The sequence below is a fragment of the Semicossyphus pulcher genome, unplaced genomic scaffold, assembly GCF_022749685.1.
Source record: "Semicossyphus pulcher isolate SPU_LCO1_2020_fin unplaced genomic scaffold, fSemPul1.0.p SCAF_2, whole genome shotgun sequence".
NCBI lineage: Eukaryota > Metazoa > Chordata > Actinopteri > Labriformes > Labridae > Semicossyphus > Semicossyphus pulcher.
The window spans coordinates 7,538,369-7,559,136 of record NW_027211693.1 but is presented as its reverse complement, the minus strand read 5'-3'; the positions used below and the strand labels follow the sequence as shown (position 1 = coordinate 7,559,136).

The 20,768-nt window shown below is 42.1% G+C and overlaps 1 protein-coding gene across 2 annotated transcripts in view; it reads right to left on the bottom strand.

The window, feature by feature from the left end:
- Positions 1-13,894: 13,894 nt before the first annotated feature.
- The window catches only part of ankrd50 (ankyrin repeat domain 50), a 37,483-nt gene continuing 30,609 nt past the window's right edge, over positions 13,895-20,768 (bottom strand). Inside the window, exons 4-5 of one of the 2 annotated variants that reach the window (XM_069669629.1) lie at positions 15,910-19,454; positions 13,895-15,610 (exon numbers count right to left, since the gene is read on the bottom strand). In XM_069669629.1, the coding sequence (XP_069525730.1) occupies positions 15,913-19,454 (3,542 nt within the window). In that variant the 3' untranslated portion in view covers positions 13,895-15,610; positions 15,910-15,912. Of the gene's footprint in view, positions 19,455-20,768 lie in introns of both variants that reach the window. The other variant, XM_069669627.1, reaches the window with a different exon arrangement.

The window sequence follows — 20,768 nt, the reverse complement described above, 5'->3', positions numbered from 1 at the left end:
TATTGCAGTTTGTAATGCTGTACGAGTGGCCACTCTTGCAGGCAGAAACATTTTCAGACGTTTCATTTGATGCATCCTTCAATTTCGTCTCAATCTTCTCTTCTATCAATGATAGCTGAGAAAAAGGTTTGACATCCATTCCATGACATAGCGCGCCGTCTCCTCCTCCAAACCTCTCAGACTGCACATCATTGGCGTAAACAGATAGGAAATGAAGGGCAGGATCTTGCCTGTACTTTCATTTATATGTTAATCTGTCTGCGGACCTTGGTTAGGATTTGAGTGATTCCAGCATAAGGTTTGGTAATGCATTCAGCTGGACATATTCTGACAGCAGTGGAAAGCCCATACATCCTTGTAGTGCTGAAGCCATCTATCATTTGCGAGGTTTGGCAGCATGTCGCCCCCCCCAGACTCCATAACTGTTCCATTTATTTCAAAGAGTACCTGTAAAATATCTGTTGAATACAGAGCGGCCATGCAGCTGAGGTTAACTTTTGTCATAAATCCAGGAGACAAAATAGGAATTTGCCTGTGTATGATGGACTCTACTCTTTCCATCCACTAACTGGCACGCTGTAAATGGCAATTGTGGTGAGAAAGGAGGAAACGAGATATTTCACAGGCCACTAATGCAAACACATGCCTGTTGAAAGGCACGGAAAGAGTGAGATGATGGATGGAAGCTATTGTCTGACACGGGGGAGAAAGAAGGCTTCGGGTTGTGCTGTTCACATAGTTTAAATAGGATTCAAGGCTACACAAAAACAGAGGCTTGTTGTCTATCAATATGGTAATGTAGCTCTTAACACTTACATATCAATACTCTATTATTATGTCAATGCACTTCAAGTCATTTCAGAGTTACATGTGCCTCAATCTCTGATCCCATCGGCTATAGTCTGACGACGCCGAGCTTCTGGGTACAGCGGTGAACATGCCGGGCGTGTAGCCAGTGGTCAGTGATGAACATCTTCCAGACTTACAGGAAAACAAACCGTTTTTGTCAGCTTTGTCAGGTCTGTCCTCAAGAGGAGAAGAAAACTTCTTATAAAATGCTTGTTTGTTGAGCAGAGGTCGGATTGATACTTTCTGATACATAAGAAGGTAAATCCTTGTTGCTGATGGGAGCCGGGATGTCATCACGGTGGATTACGTTCCGCCTGCTTTCGCTCTCCACACGGACAGTTTTTCCTAAACCTTAACATTTACCAGAATTTCATTAAAATAAATTAAGGCTGTCAAAGTTAACACAATAATAACGTGTTAACACACATTCGCTCTCAAGCCACTATTTATTTTGACGCGCGATTAACGCACGCATGTTCCATTATTATGACCCTCCGCTCGCCCTGTAGTTTGTGAAATCAGGAAGCGATGCAGCCGTAATGTTGTGGATAGCAAGAAGAAAGACACTTTGACTAAAATGATGTTATTTTTATCTCCTGCTGCAGACTCAGCAACTTATTCCTGAGGAAAGTTACATTCAGGTCAACATGCCGTCTGTTGTTGCTTGTTGGCCTTCAGTTTGCCATGTGATGCTTTCTGCATATTTTTTGAGCGTGCAGTACCTTTGAGGTTATTCTGTAGAATATTCTGGACAGTATTTGTCATTGTTTTGGAATGTTGCAATAATAATAAACATACATTTGCATAAAGGAAGGAATATGTGTCCATTCCCATGTTGATAAGAGGATTAAAAACTTGAAAAATATCTCTTTAAGGTACATTTACAACCGGTAAAAATGTGTGATTAATTTGCGATTAATCGCGATTAAATATTTTAATCGATTGACAGCCCTAAAATATATTTATGCCTATATTTATTTGTGCCCTTTCAAAATCAAAGATCCATATAGAACTCTTATCATATGTACAATAGGACAAGCACACACTTCTACATGAGCATGCTAATATTTGCTCATTTGTGTTAACCACGATATACATGCTGTATGAAGCGGAATGGAATGACATTACATTCACTGGAGGTATTAAAAAAGGCTGTCGCTGGATCAACAGGGTGATTACAGTTGATCCTGAGACATGACTGTCTGATCCAAATTGCGTGATAATCCCTCAAGCAGCTAACGTGCTAAAAACAAATGAAATCTTTTGTGATGAAAGTATCTTGTTGGATAAATTAATCCACATAGCTCACAGCCTTCGATTTAGGGTAGTGCTATTTTTAAAATCTAGCCCACATATGAAAGCATCAAACAGGCGAGAGAATCTTAGATCTCTTGGCGCTCTGCAGATTAGTCCATCCTGCTCCCTCACCACTCCTCCTTGGTCATTCATCGACAGACCCTCCCCTGGCTGCCTGCCATAGTTCCTAATGAGGTCAGACTCCTGCCTGCTCGGCTGCCCTGATCAGCAATATGTGTGTCATTTTGTGTGTGTGTGTGGGAGAGGCAGGGATAAAGAAAGCAAGACAAAGAGAGACTCACAGAAAGGCAGAGCGAGTGTGTGCGTGTGTGTGTGTGTGTGTGTGTGTGTGTGTGTGTGTGTGTGACTTTGAGGGAGAGAAAAGAAGGGGATAAAAGTGTGTAAGAGAGCATGTGTGTGTGTAGGGGGTACTCTCTCTGTGTGCCACAGGTATTGACCTGGAATAGGGTTAGTGCTAATGAGGAGAGGGTGACAGAGAGATGTGAGGGGAAGCGCATGGTTGCCAGGTCAGGCCTAATTCACAGATTTGAAAAGTCATGCACTGGTTGTGCTGAATAGTAGCTCCTCTCAGGGTTCGGTGTCTCGCACGTAAGCTTTGCCAGCAATTTGAATGGTGGGAAGGAACTGTCTACAGGAAGAACGGACACCCCAGCCAGCAGCAATTAGCCTACTGATACTGTAGCAACTGTGTAGCAACTTGGACTTTCAGTTATGCTAATGTGTCTCTGAGATAAACAAAGGACTAAACTTCTATAACCATGCCAACAAAGCTGTAATGGTCATTACACACCAGAAAGTTCAGTCATGCAAAATAGAGAAAAACATTTCTATTCATAGATCCTCACCGGATGATTAAAGACGATAACAGGCATGCTGGCGCCGCGATGATGCTGTCACCAAAGCAGACAAATCGCAAGCTCATGTTTCATTTGTTGGGGCTGATACGTACGATTCCCCTTCAGATTAGACGGACTTCCATCCGACCTGCTTCAATTTAGGCCAATCACAATCTCAGATCCCATCAGCTCTAGTCTGATGACGATATAGCCTCTGGGGACAACGGTGAACATGTTGGGGCATGTAGCCGGCGGTTAGCGATAAACAACTTCTTTTTCCATGTGCTGCATTGTTTACAGAAAAAGAACCAATTTTTTCTTGTGATTTACTTTAATGAACAAGTCTTACCTTTGCCTACATTTCAACATCATGATGCAGATTAGTGAAAAGTGAAAATGAAGCTTAGTCAGGTCTGTCCTTAAGAGGATTGTTAGCTGTTAGCATGCAGATGTCTGTTTATAGAGATTAATAAGAACCTTAATCATTGATAGATGGCTGCTGAGGAGCCGGGGTGTCATTGCAGCGCATTGCCTGCTTTTGCTCTCCACACGGACTGTTTTGTCCTGCATACGCTGCAGCCTGCTGATACGTGATTGGTTAATACAATACTCGGACTACAAGTGTACTACAAGCAGAAACTACAACACTTGCCATGCCTAAAATCCACGTCCCTGCCTACAGATTCTACATTTCTATGTAGAATCTGTAAATAGGGATTAGGCCAACCACAACTGTTTATCTAAAATGAGGTTGGTTTAATACTAAGACTGACAGAGGAGTGCCATTGGGTGTTTTTCATAAACATGGCTGGTGTGGAAGTGTCTGAATTTAGTCATTATTAAACAGCGGGGTTTAAGCCTGCTGCAGCTGGAGACAAGATTAATGAGATCTGTTAGAGAGAAGCAAAACAGTTGATCTGAACGCTTAAAAATCTAAACAATGAGTTGATAACCGATTAAGCTTCTTAGAGCTGAGAGGAGACGGGGGATTACTCCCTGTTGGGTTGTCGTTTAGCAACAATATTACACAAAGTCATTCTATTGTTAATATGAAAAATATTGATTGCAGCTTAAAAGGGCATATGTTTCAGCTGTGCAATCAAGTTTCTATTCTTCTAATGTGTTTTTGAATAATCGTTTTAAAAATTGTATACATATTTTAATTTAATTATTTTTCGGAGCCTCTCCTTCCTCCTGAAACGAACAAGCCGTTTTGCCATTCAAAGGTGAGAGCTTAGCCACGATCGGCTGACAGTATTTGGAGTCATTGCATAGCCCCTCCCCCACATGTGCGATCCTATGTGGCTGAGCGGCCTCACTGCACTGTCACTCCAAAGTTGTAGAAAACATGGCTGCTCTAGGATCGGTTATTCTGCCTTATATGAACGAGCCAGAATCACCAGGAGGTTTTGGAATGATAAGAAATCTTGACAACGACTCGACTACAAGCTCGTGCAAGAAGGCAGCCTCGGGTGAACGACGGTGAATGACGATTGGTCGGTTTCAGCGTAAGCAAGGTTCAATGTAGAAACCTGCAGCTGTTCTGAACGGCCCGTTTCAGAGGCGACCTTTTTAAAAATGTAATTCTGGAAAAACCCAGACTAATGCAACACCCAAAAATGTGAAACCCATAAAAAATATGAGAATATCCATTTAAAAGATACGGCCCCTTTAATATAACTGAGTCTGAATGCTCACATTTCCTGTGTTAGCACGTAAACACTTTGTATGAGGCCTTTAGCATGCTACCAACATTTACAAAGTCAGCTGATGCTAAACGAAATTAGTTTTTCATTGACCTTTTGAAGGGGCTAGAGGAAAAGTGAGGGAACACAAAAGTCAAGTGAATCATCCTGAATATCTGAATCATAAATCATGTAAATGTATTCAGTAGTTGTTGAGATATTTTAGACAGAAGAGCTGGAAAGGCGTGTTGGATGGCCCAGCATTACCATCCCCAGCGAAATGCTGCGCGTGGCTAATCTCTCTGGCTGAACTCAATTCCACATTTGGAGCGAGGGAACGACAGTCTTTCTGGCAACCCAAACGCTGCTCATTTTCCCCACTGTGTGATTTCCTTTTATCCTAATGCATCATTGTAGATAAACAAAACAGATATCTTTGTCCCAAAGCTGCCACCTAGAATCTGAGATCTCAATTTCCATCTCTGCCGTGTTGTATAGACTGTGAAAACGGATATCCAGTGAGGTCTTAAGACCGCTGATTAACATCTGCTGCAAAAGTCAAATCAGGTCAGATCTGTTGAGCTCTCCTGACAAATCAAATCCAAACACTGGCAGAAGCAAAGCAGCGTAAAAAGACTGAATCCAAGAGTGCAGAGTCTGTGCCAGTTTCTTTTTTAATGTGCGAACACTCTCTAACAGTATCCATTTGTTATATCATGTGACATTCTAGACTAAGCCTGCCTTGTCATTTTAATATTGCACACTTTGCTCTTTGCGTCAGTGAAATTGTGGGAATGTCTTTGTTTCATCGTCACTGTTCTCCATCTGTCCCCGGGCCCCGTTACACCCAAGACTCCGAATCGGTCGACAAACGGTGTGTGCGCAACAGAAACAGCAGCAGAGCGAGGTTCTGTCCTGAGATGAACTCTGCAGCAGCCGTGCTGAGGTCTGCTCGCTGCTGACGGAGGGAAGAAACAGAGGGAGCCAGAGCAAAAGGCAGGCGAGGGCAGGAAAACAGACAAAGAGAACTGAGCGACGGAGAAGGCAGACGTGACAAAGAAGAAAAAATCCGAGAGACACTGAAAAACGACAAAGAGAAAATTCCCCCAATGACGGAACAAACAGCACATGATTGAGTGTCACAAAGAGAGAGAATGAGCCACGAAGAGGCAGAGCGACAGGAAAACAGCAGAGACACCAACAGAAACACAGGAAAATATGTAAGAAAGGGGTCAAAGGGAGGACGACAAAGCCATGAACACAGAGAGGCACAGGATACGCAAATGAGGGGAAATGGCACACAACAAATAAAGATACGAAGGATTGAGGTTGGAAAAGAAAAAAAGGAAATGACAGAGCAGGAAAAAGAAATGAATCGAAATACAAAAATGGAGGGTAAACCAAAATACCAACATTGAGAATGAAAAGAGAGTAAACAGGGGAGAAAGAGCGTGACAGGAAGCAACACTCAAAGCAAGTTAAAAAGAAGAGAGAAGAAAAATATAGGAGACAAAGCCAAGAAGAGAGACAGAGCCAGGTAGCAGGAGTGAGAGAGAAAAAAACCCTTTGCCAACAGTGTGAAATTTCCTTAACTCCCGGCGATAATAGTCCTGCATAATAAGCCGATTTCGCAGCTCAGTGCCAATAAAACACCCAGGTGGTGCTCACTTTCTCAGTTTGATGAGCAAACGCTGAGTTTCAAGCTAATCTGCCTCTCAGTGTAGATTTTTTGTGCTGTACTCATGATGGTCACAGTGAAACCAGGAAGGTCGGAGAGTTGAAGGTCCTCGGGGTGGTAATTATCAGTCCAGCTTAGATGGAAATGAACACTGTGGTGCTGTGTATATTGATCGGTCCAGGGTTTTGATACTGTAGGACACAAGAAGCTTTGATAACTCTGTTCAGAGGTGGTTCAGACAAGTCAAACAGATTTCATTATTCTGTACATGAAGGTGTGCACTCTGAGTTCAGCTTTAGCAGAGGGGGTCTCCGGGATAATAAGGTATCACCTTTTATCAGACATCACACCTGAATGTTAATAACAGTGGACTAAAGTTCTATGCAGATGACACCACTTTTTTTGAACGCAAACTCCAAAACAAATCACTGATACGTGGTTATGAATGCTTAAAAAGATCAATTTAAAGCTGCTGATAGTATAGATCATATGCTCATATACTTATACTGTTAATTATTTAAAAAAGTACCTGCATACAGCTGTGGTGGAATTTGGCAAAATAATATTTAGTCATTAAACGTGCAGTAAGCAATTCTGGAGAAAGATGCGGTGTATAAAGATTGCTGCCTTAAAAACCTTGCATGGAAAAATACCATGGTATAATTCTAGAGCAAACAGAGACATAGCACGTCATGCAAGTTATGTTAGCTAGTTTGTGAGTTAGCTAACGTTGCTGCTGCAAAGCTAACATGCAGAGAGGACGAAAAGGCTTCCCAGAGCTATAGCAAACACCACAGCAACACCATTCTGCTTTGGTTGTTTTCACACCATGAATGAAACGAAATGAAACAGAAATGTTGTCACTAAAATGGTCGGACACAGTTGTTCCAGTTTACACTATCCTTGCATAAAATGTTGTAGATCGCAAATATATGTAAAAACAACAGCAATAAAACCCTTTGTTGTACTTAGCTGTCAAATTGTTTATCCCCCCCTGCCCTCACCATCTGATCTAAGGAAGGAGGTGTGGGTGGAAGCAATCAGTCACCTACACCTCTGTAAAGCTTTGATTCTACAGACTCATTTTTCTCTGAGCTACGCCCACTTTTGTGCGATCCAATCAACCACTTTTATCAAATCCCTCTCGAGATGTTACTCTGCCCACATAGTGTGTTTCACTCTGAAATACTTGACATTATGGGAACTAGAGATGCTCCGCTGTTTCACTGTGAGACCTCTGTCAGGTCAAAGTAACACTGTTTACTTTTCATTTACATGATAAGCCTTCACAGAATTGCCAGACTCTTACTCTTCCAGAGGTCACTGTGACTCACCTTTTCTTCGTTTCTTCTCTTATTTCGGAAATTCCAAGGATGAAGACAAACTGAAGAAAATGTGCTTTTAGTCACTTTGTCGTTTAGCCGTAGAATAACAATCAGACTCCGCACACCTGGTTACTCACAGTCTCCCTCTGTCATTGAAACATTGCCACAAGCTGAATGTGACTCTTTTTAATTTTCAGTTCTCTGCTTCAGTTGTGAACTTTTCATCCCCATCTATACATCTGCACATTTGTAAAACGTGTTCAGTAGAGTTTGTGATATTGCTTTGTATCTTCTTTTACCATTTGTATTCATATTCACACTCAGAGATTTTCTCTGAAGTCAAGCTCAGGAGTGGGAAGTTCAAATGCTGTCATGATGTCACACAACTGCTGTTTTCTAGGTTTTTAATTAGTCTAACTGTCGGGAATCTGACGAATCATTATCGCTTCACTGCTCCCAAGTCCTTCAGCAACTTCAAAGACCGGAGGAACATCAGCCATATCTCAAAGTAAAACAACAACCCATTAGCTTATTAGCTTAACCCATTAGACAACATTAGAAATCAACCACTTCCTAGCTAGGATTGCTGTTTGATAGTGTTACACCATACAATAAGATCAGATGTAAAATTCCTCGCTAAAGTTTATTTTTAGCTAGCTAGCTGTAATGTTAGCTTCTAATTGTTTCAATGCTAACGTAAGCTGTTGTGACTTAGATGCTGTACCTAATGGCTTATTAAATATGTTGTTTTAAAGTGATGATCTTGAAGATTTTCATTTAAACAAATGTCTTAAGTCTCTTTCTATCGCCAAGTGAGGTAACACAATGGTGATTGAGCCTATGGCCCACTTATAAAAGCCTTTGCATTTACAGTATTATTCTGGACTAGGTGTCTGGTACGACTTCGTGGAAAAGATCACAAGCGGCGCACAGTTAGTGACGCATTTTCCATCAGCCAGCGGTGGTTGGTCTGCTAGAGAGGGTAGGCGGAGCTAAGCGGCTGCTTTTTCGGTCTCTGCAAGTGTTGCGAGTAAACAGTAATCTACTATGGCTGAACAAACAAAGAAGAGATGGATAACAATACAACTTCAAAAAGAAGTGAAAATCCAAAGAAAAAGAAACAAACTCGACGCTCAGATGAAGCAAACAGTCTAAAAAGGAAAGTGACGGTCAGCCAGGAAAATCAAGAGTTACAACCGTAACAAAGGGAGCCAAACGTAGACGTCTGGTTAAATTGGGAAGTGTGCTACCTCATCTACCGTTTATCGCCAAAGGTGCCGCCATAGAGAACGCAACAGAAATCTTTGAGATTAGACCTTTAACTTGAAATATGCCGTAATGTTCTTCCAATATTTTTGCTGATCTATTCAAAGTCCCTGTGTTGATGAAAATTGCAACGCTGCTACACAGGCGGTGGTGAATATGCTGAATTTTATACAAGCTACTGAACAGGACACTCTTTAAATAGTAGCACTTGCACCCTGTGAGATCCCCTGTATATATTTAAAGCTTTCCATTCCCAGCTGCTTTGTGCAGATTCCACTCTCCCACATATCATCTCTGCTGGGTGCAAACCTTGTAACTCAAATAACGGTGAATTAGAGGATTACATGCTCCACAGGCTGGGAAAACTCTCTCACTTCTTTGGCTTTCAAAACCTGTTCAGGACAGAGAGTTGCTGCAAAACTGGATTGTCTTCAGGATGTCAACAAAGCTGTTTTTCTAAGTCCCTCGGAAGCTGACATTTTGGAGATACAGGGTTTGCATGTGAAAGTTTCTGTGAGGGAGTTAAAGCATGGAGCTGTGAAACACTGATCTCTTTGCTTTACAGGCAGCTGCTTTTGTCTCGCACCAGAATATCTCGGCCTGTGGAGCTACAGTCCTTCCATTGTGTAGAACTCTGGTCCATTTATTGTCCTTGGCTTCAGCTGTAATGATTAACGATGCACAGTATGATGGTGCATTGTAGCCAACTCACCAGCGTTCAAAAGACTTGTGCTCCAGTGTTTAGTCTCCCCAGCAAAAGACATTTAGATTTTACAGTCAGATGTTGTACCTGTACAGTGAAAGTGGAACACCTGTGTGCATGTTTGGCCACTGTGTTGAGCTTCAAAGAAGAAAACAGGTTTTCCACAGAGAGTTGATGAAAGCTTTTCAACCACGCTTCTTGATGAGAGACTGTGGGGATTATGTAAACAGGCAACAAAGAGGAATACAGTGTGTATAATCTCTCATTCTCCAGCTTTGTTGGCCGGGAGTTGCTTCATTGTTGTTGAGCGGAAACTTCTTTTAAGCACAGGCTTTTATTCCCTCTGAATTTTGAATTCAACTTCTGCTGCTCTGCAACAAATAGCAGGGTAAAGTTTGAAAAAGAATCGTCCTTTTGTAAAATGTGTATTCATGACGGTACATTCAGTCCTTTTGATGGATCTAAGAGCTGTTTATGCAAACAGATGAGCACAAGCAGGCCTCTTAAGCCATCTTTTAAATACCGGGTTTCCTGAAGGGCTCATGAATACCCCTTTCCCCATCTGCCGAGCTGCACTGACACAAATCCAGACTACAATGGCCTTGTTGAACCTAAAGGCTTTGTATTTGAACTATTGCCAGTAGAGAGTATAAAATTCAGGAGGCTGTCTGTCACAACAGCATCTTAAACCCACTTTGTGATCTCTGCTTGTTGGCAAAAGTTTATAAAAGCTGTAACTGAGATTTATACTGGCCCATCGCACAGTGATCATAATGCATCTGCAGCGGCATGATGGGGTTTTTGATCAATACCAATGACTAAATGACTTCTTCAGGAGGTTCAGAGACTTCTGGCTTTCAAACTCACTTTGGAGGTTGTTGGAACGAAAGCAAAGTTACAAACGCAACTACAATTCTATGAATTATGACTGCCGCTGAGTTTATCAGTCAGTCATTACGGGGAGGAGTCAAGGAAAACAAGTTTACACAGCATTTAAATGGATAATAAGAGAGGCTCTAAGTCTAACATGGTTACCAGCAACTAGCTATTACAGGACATATTTGGACTTTTAAAGTCAATGCAATACTTATATTATGCATGTAATAGCATAATTAACATCTCTGTGTTCCACATGAGTACTACTACATGATAAGACATCTGCAATAATGCATTTTAAAGTTCAGCTGAGGCTAAATGAGATATATTTAGCAGTTAGCTGAGTTGGTCAAATCGAGTGGGGATTTACTCCCTCGTTAGCATAACTTTCCCTGAACTGTATTTCCTTACTGAACAGCGAGTGGTGGAGGGGTACATGTAACTGCCATAATGAATCCAATTTGGCCAACTCTATTAGCTTCAATGCTATATATAAGCATCATGCAACATCTTTGCCAAAAGCAACTCAATGTAACATACTCTACCGATTAGCCAATGATAATGCTAACAGCTAAAACTTAGCGTAACAGTAAACAAAAGAGGTGAGTCATAAAGTCAGTGAACTGACACAGTCATGTAAGCTAAACAGCTATGACTGTTTGCCTACATGAGCTAACATTATCGGCATACAGTCACACCAGACCTAAAGTTGTACTAGTGTAACCTCCAACTGTATTGGATTGAGAAAGGTTTTATTCCTTCTGGGTTTCATTTTTTCCTTCCTCATCTCACTTTAAGAGTTGCTGCTAGGCACAAATTTTGTAAATAGTAAGTGGGGCTTTGCTGAGAACAGGTGTGGTCAGGAAAAGACGCTCTTGGATAAATTAGAAACAGCTACGGGATAAAAACACTGGAAAAACTCTGACTGACCCCATAACTTCTCAATCATGTGAAAACAACCAAACATTAGGTAAATGTAGCTGTGAATGTATTTCAAGCTTCTCTCAAGGTCAGTGGACCTCCAACCTCAACATTAATTTCCATTCAAAATACTTAAATTGTAGTAATTTCCTCTTCTGAATAGTCAAGTAATTGCTGTAGGTCTGGAGAAAAAAAATCATCTTTTTCAGCTCACAGTTTGAACAATGCTGCTACACTGGAAACTCCAGTCGATCTAATTTGAAACCCGGTATGATGAAGGGCTCTGCATGGCTGCACTTGTGTCATTATAAAATGGATGGACAGATTTAAAGACCTCTTTGTAAAATTTCTCCATGAGTCTGCCACTTGGCAGCCGCCTCGCCAAATCACTGCTGGCACCGATCTGCAGAAGTTGACTATTTGTGCCTGTACTGATGCAAGTTTCCCAGAACAGCGATTAACATTTGGAGCTTAAACGTGGTCCGACAAGATGTACTCTTAAACAGCGATGCACTTACTGTATACTGTGGGAGTTGTAGAATGGCTCATATTTGCAAAGTATATCATTCTAGAAGTTTGGGCACAGTCAATTGCTATTTAATTCATTAATAGATTACATTAAACGACTCTCTGGTGGCTTTTTCCACTTTGGAATAATAGATCTTAAATAAAAGAATATTATGGCAATTACATATCCGTTTTAGTGCCAGGTTATAAAGATCAAATGAAACCATATAAAACTATAACTGAACTTTCCTGAAACACAACATCTGCAATCACAGAGTTGGAGCCAAGGCACCAGGCACAGCCATGCCAAGCTGCAAAGATATCTTTTCAATGTTTGCATTCTTGTTAAGTTCCTTCTTGCAAAGGCATGCTGGGAAAAATACCCCACACAAGGTCACAAGAATCAACAGCATTTTTTGATTTGGTAATTACCTCGAGCAAGTTTAGTTCCACATGTGTGCAACAACACGCTCTGTTAGCTTGAGCTGAAAAGTGCTCAGCATAAAAATCTTTTGCTAAAGTGTTTTTCTGGAGTGAAAACTTGTAGGATGGCACGTAGATGAAGGCGTTTGGGTTAAAAGTTGCATTTGGAACGTCCCGGCCACAACTGTCGCCATGTTGTATATATTGCGTGGGAGCTTGTTAGTGCTGTATCCAAAACAAGGGCATGGGTGGAGAAGAACCAGATGTGGCCACTGGCAGATGCTTCACAAGGAGATCCTCCAAGCTTGGACAGGACATGCTACATTACATCAGTACCAGATGGTTTCCTCATTAACACCCGCCCTCTCAAGAAATGCAGAAAAGACTGTTCTCAAAGTCCCAAAATCTTAAGCTGCTCTAGCAGTTATTTTTCCTGAAATGTCGGATAACGGTCAGCAATTACGCCTAATTACTCTGTGTAACAACTCTGTCCAATCCCCGTTCTTGGTGCCAAAAGCTAAAAAGCTGCTGATTCAGTTAACTGCTTTAGAATCGCATGCATGTATCCTGAAATGAAATAACATGTGAGATATGATTGATAATGACAGCAAAGGAATCCAGTTACATTACCTCAAACTGAAAGTATGTCATTTTGTAAGATTTCATAAAATGTGAGTTGAAACTAAACAAATGCCATCTGTATTTGATCTCTCTGGCAGCTCCTGTTTGACTGGGATGAACTGAGTGAACTGAAGGGAGGGGGGCCAGTGGTAGCACTTGGCACACTCCTATGTTCCACTTCAGCTTGATCCATGTGTCGTGCTGCCTGCAGTGTCCTGGTTTGGCCCTCCACCATCAAATGACCAACAGGGACGTGAGTATTAGCAGTTATAGCCTGGGGGTGTGCAGACCTGACACAGGAGAAAATTAACTCTTCAGTGGATTAAAAAAAAAGGCCTTTGGATGGGAACAAATATCTGTGAGGAAAAAAAAAATCAGTCACAGTAGATTTCTCCGTTTCAAGTTGCAACCCCCCTCCCCCAATCGTCTTATTATCTGTCTTCACAAAAATGCCAAGAAGTCAATGGAGCATCAGCGCTAGCACAAGCTTTTCTGTTCCAGACATATCAATCAGTCTGCCTTGAATTCAGAAACATTGGCAGTTTAACTATGAAGAAGTGATAAATCGTCTTCTATAACATCCGATACCAGACGTATTTATTTACTGTTGTCTTTGATGATTCAGGGGTTGTGCAATAAATTAGATGCCCTTTTCTTTTTTGTTGTCTGTAATTTATATTTATGTCTTGGTGTACTTTTTGAATGTCTTTCAGCTACGTATTGAATGAAGAGTAGTACCTTAATGCCTAAGGCAAATTTACCCTGAGGGACAACAAATTATATCTTATATTTTCTTACTTTAAATGTCCTCCAGCTTCTATAACAAGAAGGCCCAAGACTGAATATTCAACCCTGTTTAGGTTCAAAGAAGTTTGCAAAAAGAAATCTTTTTCAGCAGTAAAGCAAATATGTTTATTAAGCACTTTAATATACATCAGAAAATTCCACTTCATATTATACAGGAATTCTTTTTTAAATGAAAGTTGAATGTACATGTTAAGCTATTTACAATCCAATCACTGACAGTCAAATCAAAGATGACAGACAAAACACAGTCAAGACAAACAAGAGAACTGTTTCATAAGACTATACAGTATGTTTTCCAACACTGATTCTATACCTGATCCTGCCTTGAATCCTTCCATTGACCCTTCATGGCATATGTTTGAGCTACTGTAGCGCTGAAGAGCAAGGATCTTTCACTAGGGCTTATAAGTGTTTGTGCATGCGATAGGTTCCTACTCCCTCTGATCCCAAAATATAGCTCACTGTTGACAATATGAAAAGCCTGCAAAAATATGACAGCCTGTAAACGCTAACGCAGCTCCCCACAGTTCATGAGAAACAGATGTTTCAGTTCCCTCAGCATCACAGTCGGGCACCTCCTCCCCTCCATCTCCCACAGGGTTAAGTCCTGTTGAGCTGATGTTCAGCTTCTCACAGGGAGGAGGTGGGACAGAGTAATGTTGTTTCAACTTTGGCTTTACAACTCTGCATTTCAAACAAAACCATTCACAGCTATGAGTTGTCTTAATGGCTGAACCCTTTCTGAGCCGTTTTTGTGTCATGCCCCCTGAAAAATCCAGCAGGAATTACTGGAAACTAACCATGTGACAAGACATTGCAGGTTAGACAAGTAACTCTGTGGACGAATGCATTTCTTCAAAGCGCTGCTTTCACTTTAAATTGCTGCATTTAGCACCAAACTTTTGCTGATGGTACACAAAGAGTTATTTAAATATTTTTATGCACACACACAAAATAATAACACAGAGGCAACTGAAAAATCCCATAGGGACAAAATGAAGTTTTTTTTTTTTTTTTACTTTTTCAATGAACCTCCCTCTTTCTCAGATATGTAATAATACACAAACGCACAAAGCCAACAAAATTGGGAGTCCAAAATAACTGCAGGCAACTTCTGAACACAGCACCATGGTAGAGCGTAATGCAACACAAAATGCAGTAAAAGTGGCTTTTTTTTCCAAAAATAAATATGCTTGTATATACTTGTGAAGTAAACTGCCGTAGCTATTAACATATTACACACAACAGAGGTTTAGCACACTGATCAAGGTTAACACAGATTATTTGGGGTCTCTAGAAAGGCAGACTATCAATGCGCTGAAATTCATACCATGGCAATCAGTTACTGTGATGTCCTGTGGTTTGTAACAATGTACTCAGTGGCACACTGCTGTCAGTGTGAAAAGTAGACAGAACGAACATTATATAAAGCAATAAAAAAAATTGGTATGTTTCTCTCAAACAACTTTTGATAAAACATGGATGGGATACAAAGTGAATCGAACAAATGCAAGTCTGTCATTTTACCCTTTTAAAAGTGCATACACTGTTTATTAAATAGCATTACATTAAATTAAAATGAAAGTTTGCATGAATACATGAAGAAGGCTGTAACAGATGTAGGCACATTGATGTATCAGTTCACATAAGCCTTAGGCAGCAATCAACAATTGTCCCCAGTATTGTTTTGAGGTCTCCCCCTGATGACAACAAATCTGGTGTTTTTGTATGCAGATGAAACAGTTGCTTTGGCACATTCCCTCCAATGTATGCATGATGAATGGCATTCAAGACATCTGAAACAGTATAGGAAGGATTTGGGTTAATGTTTTGTATGGGAGGGAGAAGTCTGCTTATCCAGATTGAGGCATTCCTCATGCAATTAAATCCAGCTAATTGTGGTTGTTTTGAGTGCAATCCAGGATCATCTTAAAGTCAGTTAGTAGCCTCTGTATCAGCCACTGCAAATGAATGGACAAGCCAAAGTCTTATCTACTCGCTGTCACCCTGACCTTAATTTCAACTTTGAGCCAAATGCTTGATGTATGTCAACAAGAGCACACACTGGAGGGTTATTTTGAAAAGTATCTCTTACCAGCTATAACGGAGTCTCCTTTTTGTAGTTAAACCCAGGGTCTGATCCTTCAATCTGCAGTTTCAGGGCTTGTTTAAGGCTTAGTTCGGTTTCCCCAATGGGATAGTTCTCTAAAACATCCTGGTGGCCTTTGTTCTGTACAGTCCGAGGAACCGATACCCTACTCAGGAAAACCTGATTACCCTGTAGATGATAGTTGGGGTTGGTCATGATGCCATTTCGCCTCTTGTCCGAACAGCTCTGCTGCTGGATAAAGTATTGATCTTGGCTTTGCCCCCTTTCCTGCCGAATTGAACCACCGATCATGATCTTGCAATGGGGATCCTTCACTGAAATGTTTGCCACTGACTTGTTGAGGGCAATCCTCTTGTCAAACTGTGTCATTTCGTACTCCAGAACCTGACCATGGGTTGATCCACTGTTTTTGACTTTCTTCTTGTCTCCCTGTGCTCCTTTACTATTTGATGTATCATTTCCGGTCTTACTTCCCTTTGTTGACTTGAGACCAGGTTTTAACATAGACCAGTCAAAGTCGCTGGATGGAGATGATGGCTGCTGACCAATGGACTTTGTTGTTGAGGAAGGGGACACAATAGACTGTCTGCTCCGACTGCGAGGCAGAGAGTGCTGTTGGATTTGTTCTGTGAATGTCAGTCCATGAAAACTGTCGATGGGCACAGTCTGCGCTGTGGCTGTGGACGATGTGGTTCTTAAGGAGGAGTTCTTTGAACTTTTGAGGGAATTATTTGAAAGGGAGGATTTCTGTCTATCTACTGTTGAATCGGGTGATTCCGATGGTGAGCTGAAAGCATGGACAGGGCCATTGGTTAGACCACGTCCGGACGACTGCAGATCTCCCGCCCCGGTGCTGCCAGAGCTACTGGATTTTATGGTGAGGGACTGCATTTTACCAGTCACAGCCAAAGGTGTTTTTTCTTCCATGGTGTGTACTGGGGATGGATTGCAGCCATTGAGAGTTGTGGCCCCATATTTTTCCAGAAGTTTGATGATCATTGAATGGCCACCTTTTGCTGCCACTCTCATTGCTGTGCGTCCAAATTGATCGGCGTGATTGGGGTCAGCGCCATTTTCAAGAAGTATTTGCACAACATCAATGTGACCTTCTTGTGCAGCTATGCCTAGTGCTGTTGCTCCCTGGTTGCATGTATGATCCACATGGGTGCCGTTCTCTATCAAAAACTGCACGACTTTCGTGTGTCCTTGCCATGCAGCAGACTGGAGGGCAGATCGCTTCTCATTGTCACAGGCATTCACATCAGCGTGATAGTTTATCAGCAGCCTCACCATTTCAACATGCCCTTGCCAGCAGGACACGTGGAGGGCTGTTCTTCCCTCGGTGTCACAAGCTTCCACATTTGCTCCATTTTCAAGAAAATACTCTGCCATGGCAAGCTGATTTTCAAGTGCCAATATGTAGAGTGTGGGGCGTCCATCTGCATCTTTGTAATCTATATCACCACCATGGCTCAGCAGCAGTTCAACAATGTCCCTGTGGCCTTCTAGTGCAGCCACCCTGAGAGCATTCCTCCCATCATACCCTCTCTCGTCAATGCATGACTTGTTTTCCAGAAGAATTTGCACACAGTCATAATGCCCCTCTTGTGCAGCTAATATCAGGGGTATTCTACCATCATTATCAACCTCTGTGCAACGAGCACCTTGCTCAATAAGGGCATTGCACACTTGGCGGTGGCCCTCAAATGAAGCCATGTGTAGCGGGGTCCAGCCTGCATCGTCCCTGTGGTTCTCATCCAGACCTCTGTCCAGCAGAGTTCTGACCACCTCCACATTACCCTGAGCAGAGGCAATGCTCAGAACAGTCCTTCCCTCACTGTCAATACTATCAACAGCAGCCCCCCAGAAAAGTAATGTGTTGACAACAGAGGCGTGGCCCATTGATGCAGCAGCAAGAAGAGGAGTGCGACCATTGTTGTCTGTGTGATCCACATCAGCCCCACCTTCCAAAAGCAGATCAACTACATCCACATGTCCTTCATAGCCAGCCACAAGAAGGGGAGTCATACAGTCTTTATCACAGTGGTCAACCTCTGCTCCTCTGTCAATAAGAAGGCTCACCACAGAAGCATGGCCTTTACTTGCTGGAACACATAGAGCAGCTACTGATAGGGCAGTCCTCCCATCCACATCTTCATGATTCACTTCAGCCCCATGGTCCAAGAGGTGCTCAACAATCTCTCTGTGTCCCATGTAAGCTGCAGCAATGAGAGCTGTTCGTCCTTCATTGTCTGCCTTGTTGACCTCCGCCCCATGCTGAAGAAGGTTCAGCACTATGTCCTCGTGGCCTCCCCAAGCAGCGGCTCTCAAAGCAGTTCTGCCATCAGCATCAGCACAGTCCACTTTGGCGCCAGCATAAAGCAGAGCAGATACAACCTCTGAATGTCCACCCCAAGCTGCTGAGCGCAGGGCGGTCCATCCATCATGATCTGTGTGGTTTATGTTGGCCTCACAACCAATTAGGCAGTTAACCACTTTGGTATGGCCCTGCCTTGCAGCAAGAGTAAGTGCTGTTTGCCCATGGTTGTCTTCTAACTCCATGTTTGCCCCTCTAGATATGAGCAAGTTGACCACATCAAGGTTTCCACTGTATGCAGCGTTGGCCAGTAGAGTTCTCCCACTGGAATCACACTGGTTTACAGATGCCCCGTTGTCAAGTAATGTCCGTATTGAATCCTCTCTTTCCAGGGCCTGTTGCACAATACATGATGCATGGTCATCCTCATTGTTTACATGAGCTCCGGCTTTGACCAGAAGTTGCAAGACCTCCTGCTCTTTTGGTATGGAGGTGGTCAGAGAGTCGTTAGCAGGAGTTCCATTCCAAACCATCCAAAGAGCCAGATTAAATGGCTCGATCTGCAGATTGGAGTTGACAAGGTGGAGTGCAAATTCCTGCACTTCAAGTGGTTTGAGCTGCTTTGCCCGACAAGTGTAACTCATCGCCAGCATCCTATGTCCCTCTGCTGCATTGCACAAGTACTTCTGGGTGCAATGCTTAACATCCAGTAGCCACTCTGCAAAACTGTAGTGAAAAAGGATTTTAGTACTCCCGAGGCCATCAACCAACAACTTGGAGAGAATGTCCATCTTTTTCTGGAACTCTTCCATTGTCAGTGTCATGTTTTTGGTCCAGACTGCATGGTACAGTTCCTTGACTGTGAGTGGCCTGCATGTTGCCAGGATTACATTTAGAATGGGCTGGACTTTGGCAAATTGTTTTCTGACAAAGAGTCTCTGGCAGAGCCAAAGGTAGAGGCCATTGAGAGTGCCAGGGATGTCACGGATCTCACGAAGCATGATAAAATTCTCCACCACGCCGTCCAGCACTCGCTCCAGGTAGAGGAAGCAGCCACTGCTTTTGATGTGGAGTTGGTTAAGCATCTCGGCTGTCTCCTTTGTCAGATGCTGCCTTAGGGCCTCCTCCTGGTCCAGCCGGTGAAGGATGTACTGTTGCACGTCCTTGACGATGTAGGCCTTCCGCAGGTCATCAAGGCTGATTTTGCGGAATCCTGAAAGAAAAGAAAGTGACATAAGAGGAGTCAGTTTACAAATGTAAAATATATAGAGGTGATCTTGAGGATTCATAAAAGGCATTTTACAATGAACATAGCGAGTATATGAGGAACATGAAAAGATTTGAAGGATAAATGGCTGTCGAAATCATATTTTATGTGCGAGTCTTTCCACAGTACCCCATGAGTCATTATTGCAGGTCTGACCTTGAGATCATACCCAGTATTTATCCAATGATCTTGAGCCTTTGGATAATTAGGTTAAGCCAACCTTTAAATTCAGGATAATTAACAGTAAAGCCATGTTGATAAAATAAGCCTTTCAGAGGAATTGAGAGCATAACCCCTCTGGCTGCTGGAAGCAGAGGTGATCAACAGGAGTTCACTATCGGTTCAGTCCATAAAGAACTAAGGAAAACAAAATCTTTGTAATTGGTGCGCTATGTTGTGGCTGGTTAAGAGGAAATTTCAGCTTTCATAATTAAGAGTCTGCCTGTAAGAGGATAGAAAATATTTTCAGTAGAAAAATGACTGAAATAACATTTAAAAAAAACCCCAACATTTTATGAAAAATATAGGCTAGTTGTGTTGTTGCTTATACATGTACAGCAACATCCAGATGTATAGATACTCGTCCAACCAACAACGAAAAGGAAAGCAACAATCAAGCAGAAAGCCCTAAAAAAATGGTACACCAGAACTATTTTTGTACAAAAGCCCATTAAAATATAATTTATATCACTAAAGTTGAGTTGATTTGTCATTCAGTACTTAATCATTATTACAATGGAGTACTTCAGTACTTATTTGCACTTAATTGGCAGGAGTGAATCTGTACTGGGGGCTGAAAATGGAGGGGGGCAAGGGAGCCATCATTTCCATGCCTGTAGCACATCAGTGCTCCGTAAAACATCTCTCCAGTGCCTCACTTATTATCATGCTACATGCTCCCATGCTCCCAGCACAGACCTTTACAAATCCTTCCGGAAAAAAAGGAATTATCACAGTGGGTCTTAATGAAAGATCTTTAATGGGAATTCCTCTAAGAGATGTGGAAAATGGCTCCATAATGGCCTCAGCTAATGGGCATTAAGTGAACTCTATGTTAAAACAATCTGTTCATGATCTGTGTGGCCACTAGCCTGAAGGCAAGGAAGGCATTTTTGCATACTTACACTTACAGTTCCCATGATTCCCAGGGTTACTGGGACAGAAAAAAACCGTCACCAGAGGCTCTCTCAGGGTTATTGACATTCTGTATTTTACTGAGACTAACAGGGCTGTAACTATGGGAAAGCAGTTGCATTTTTC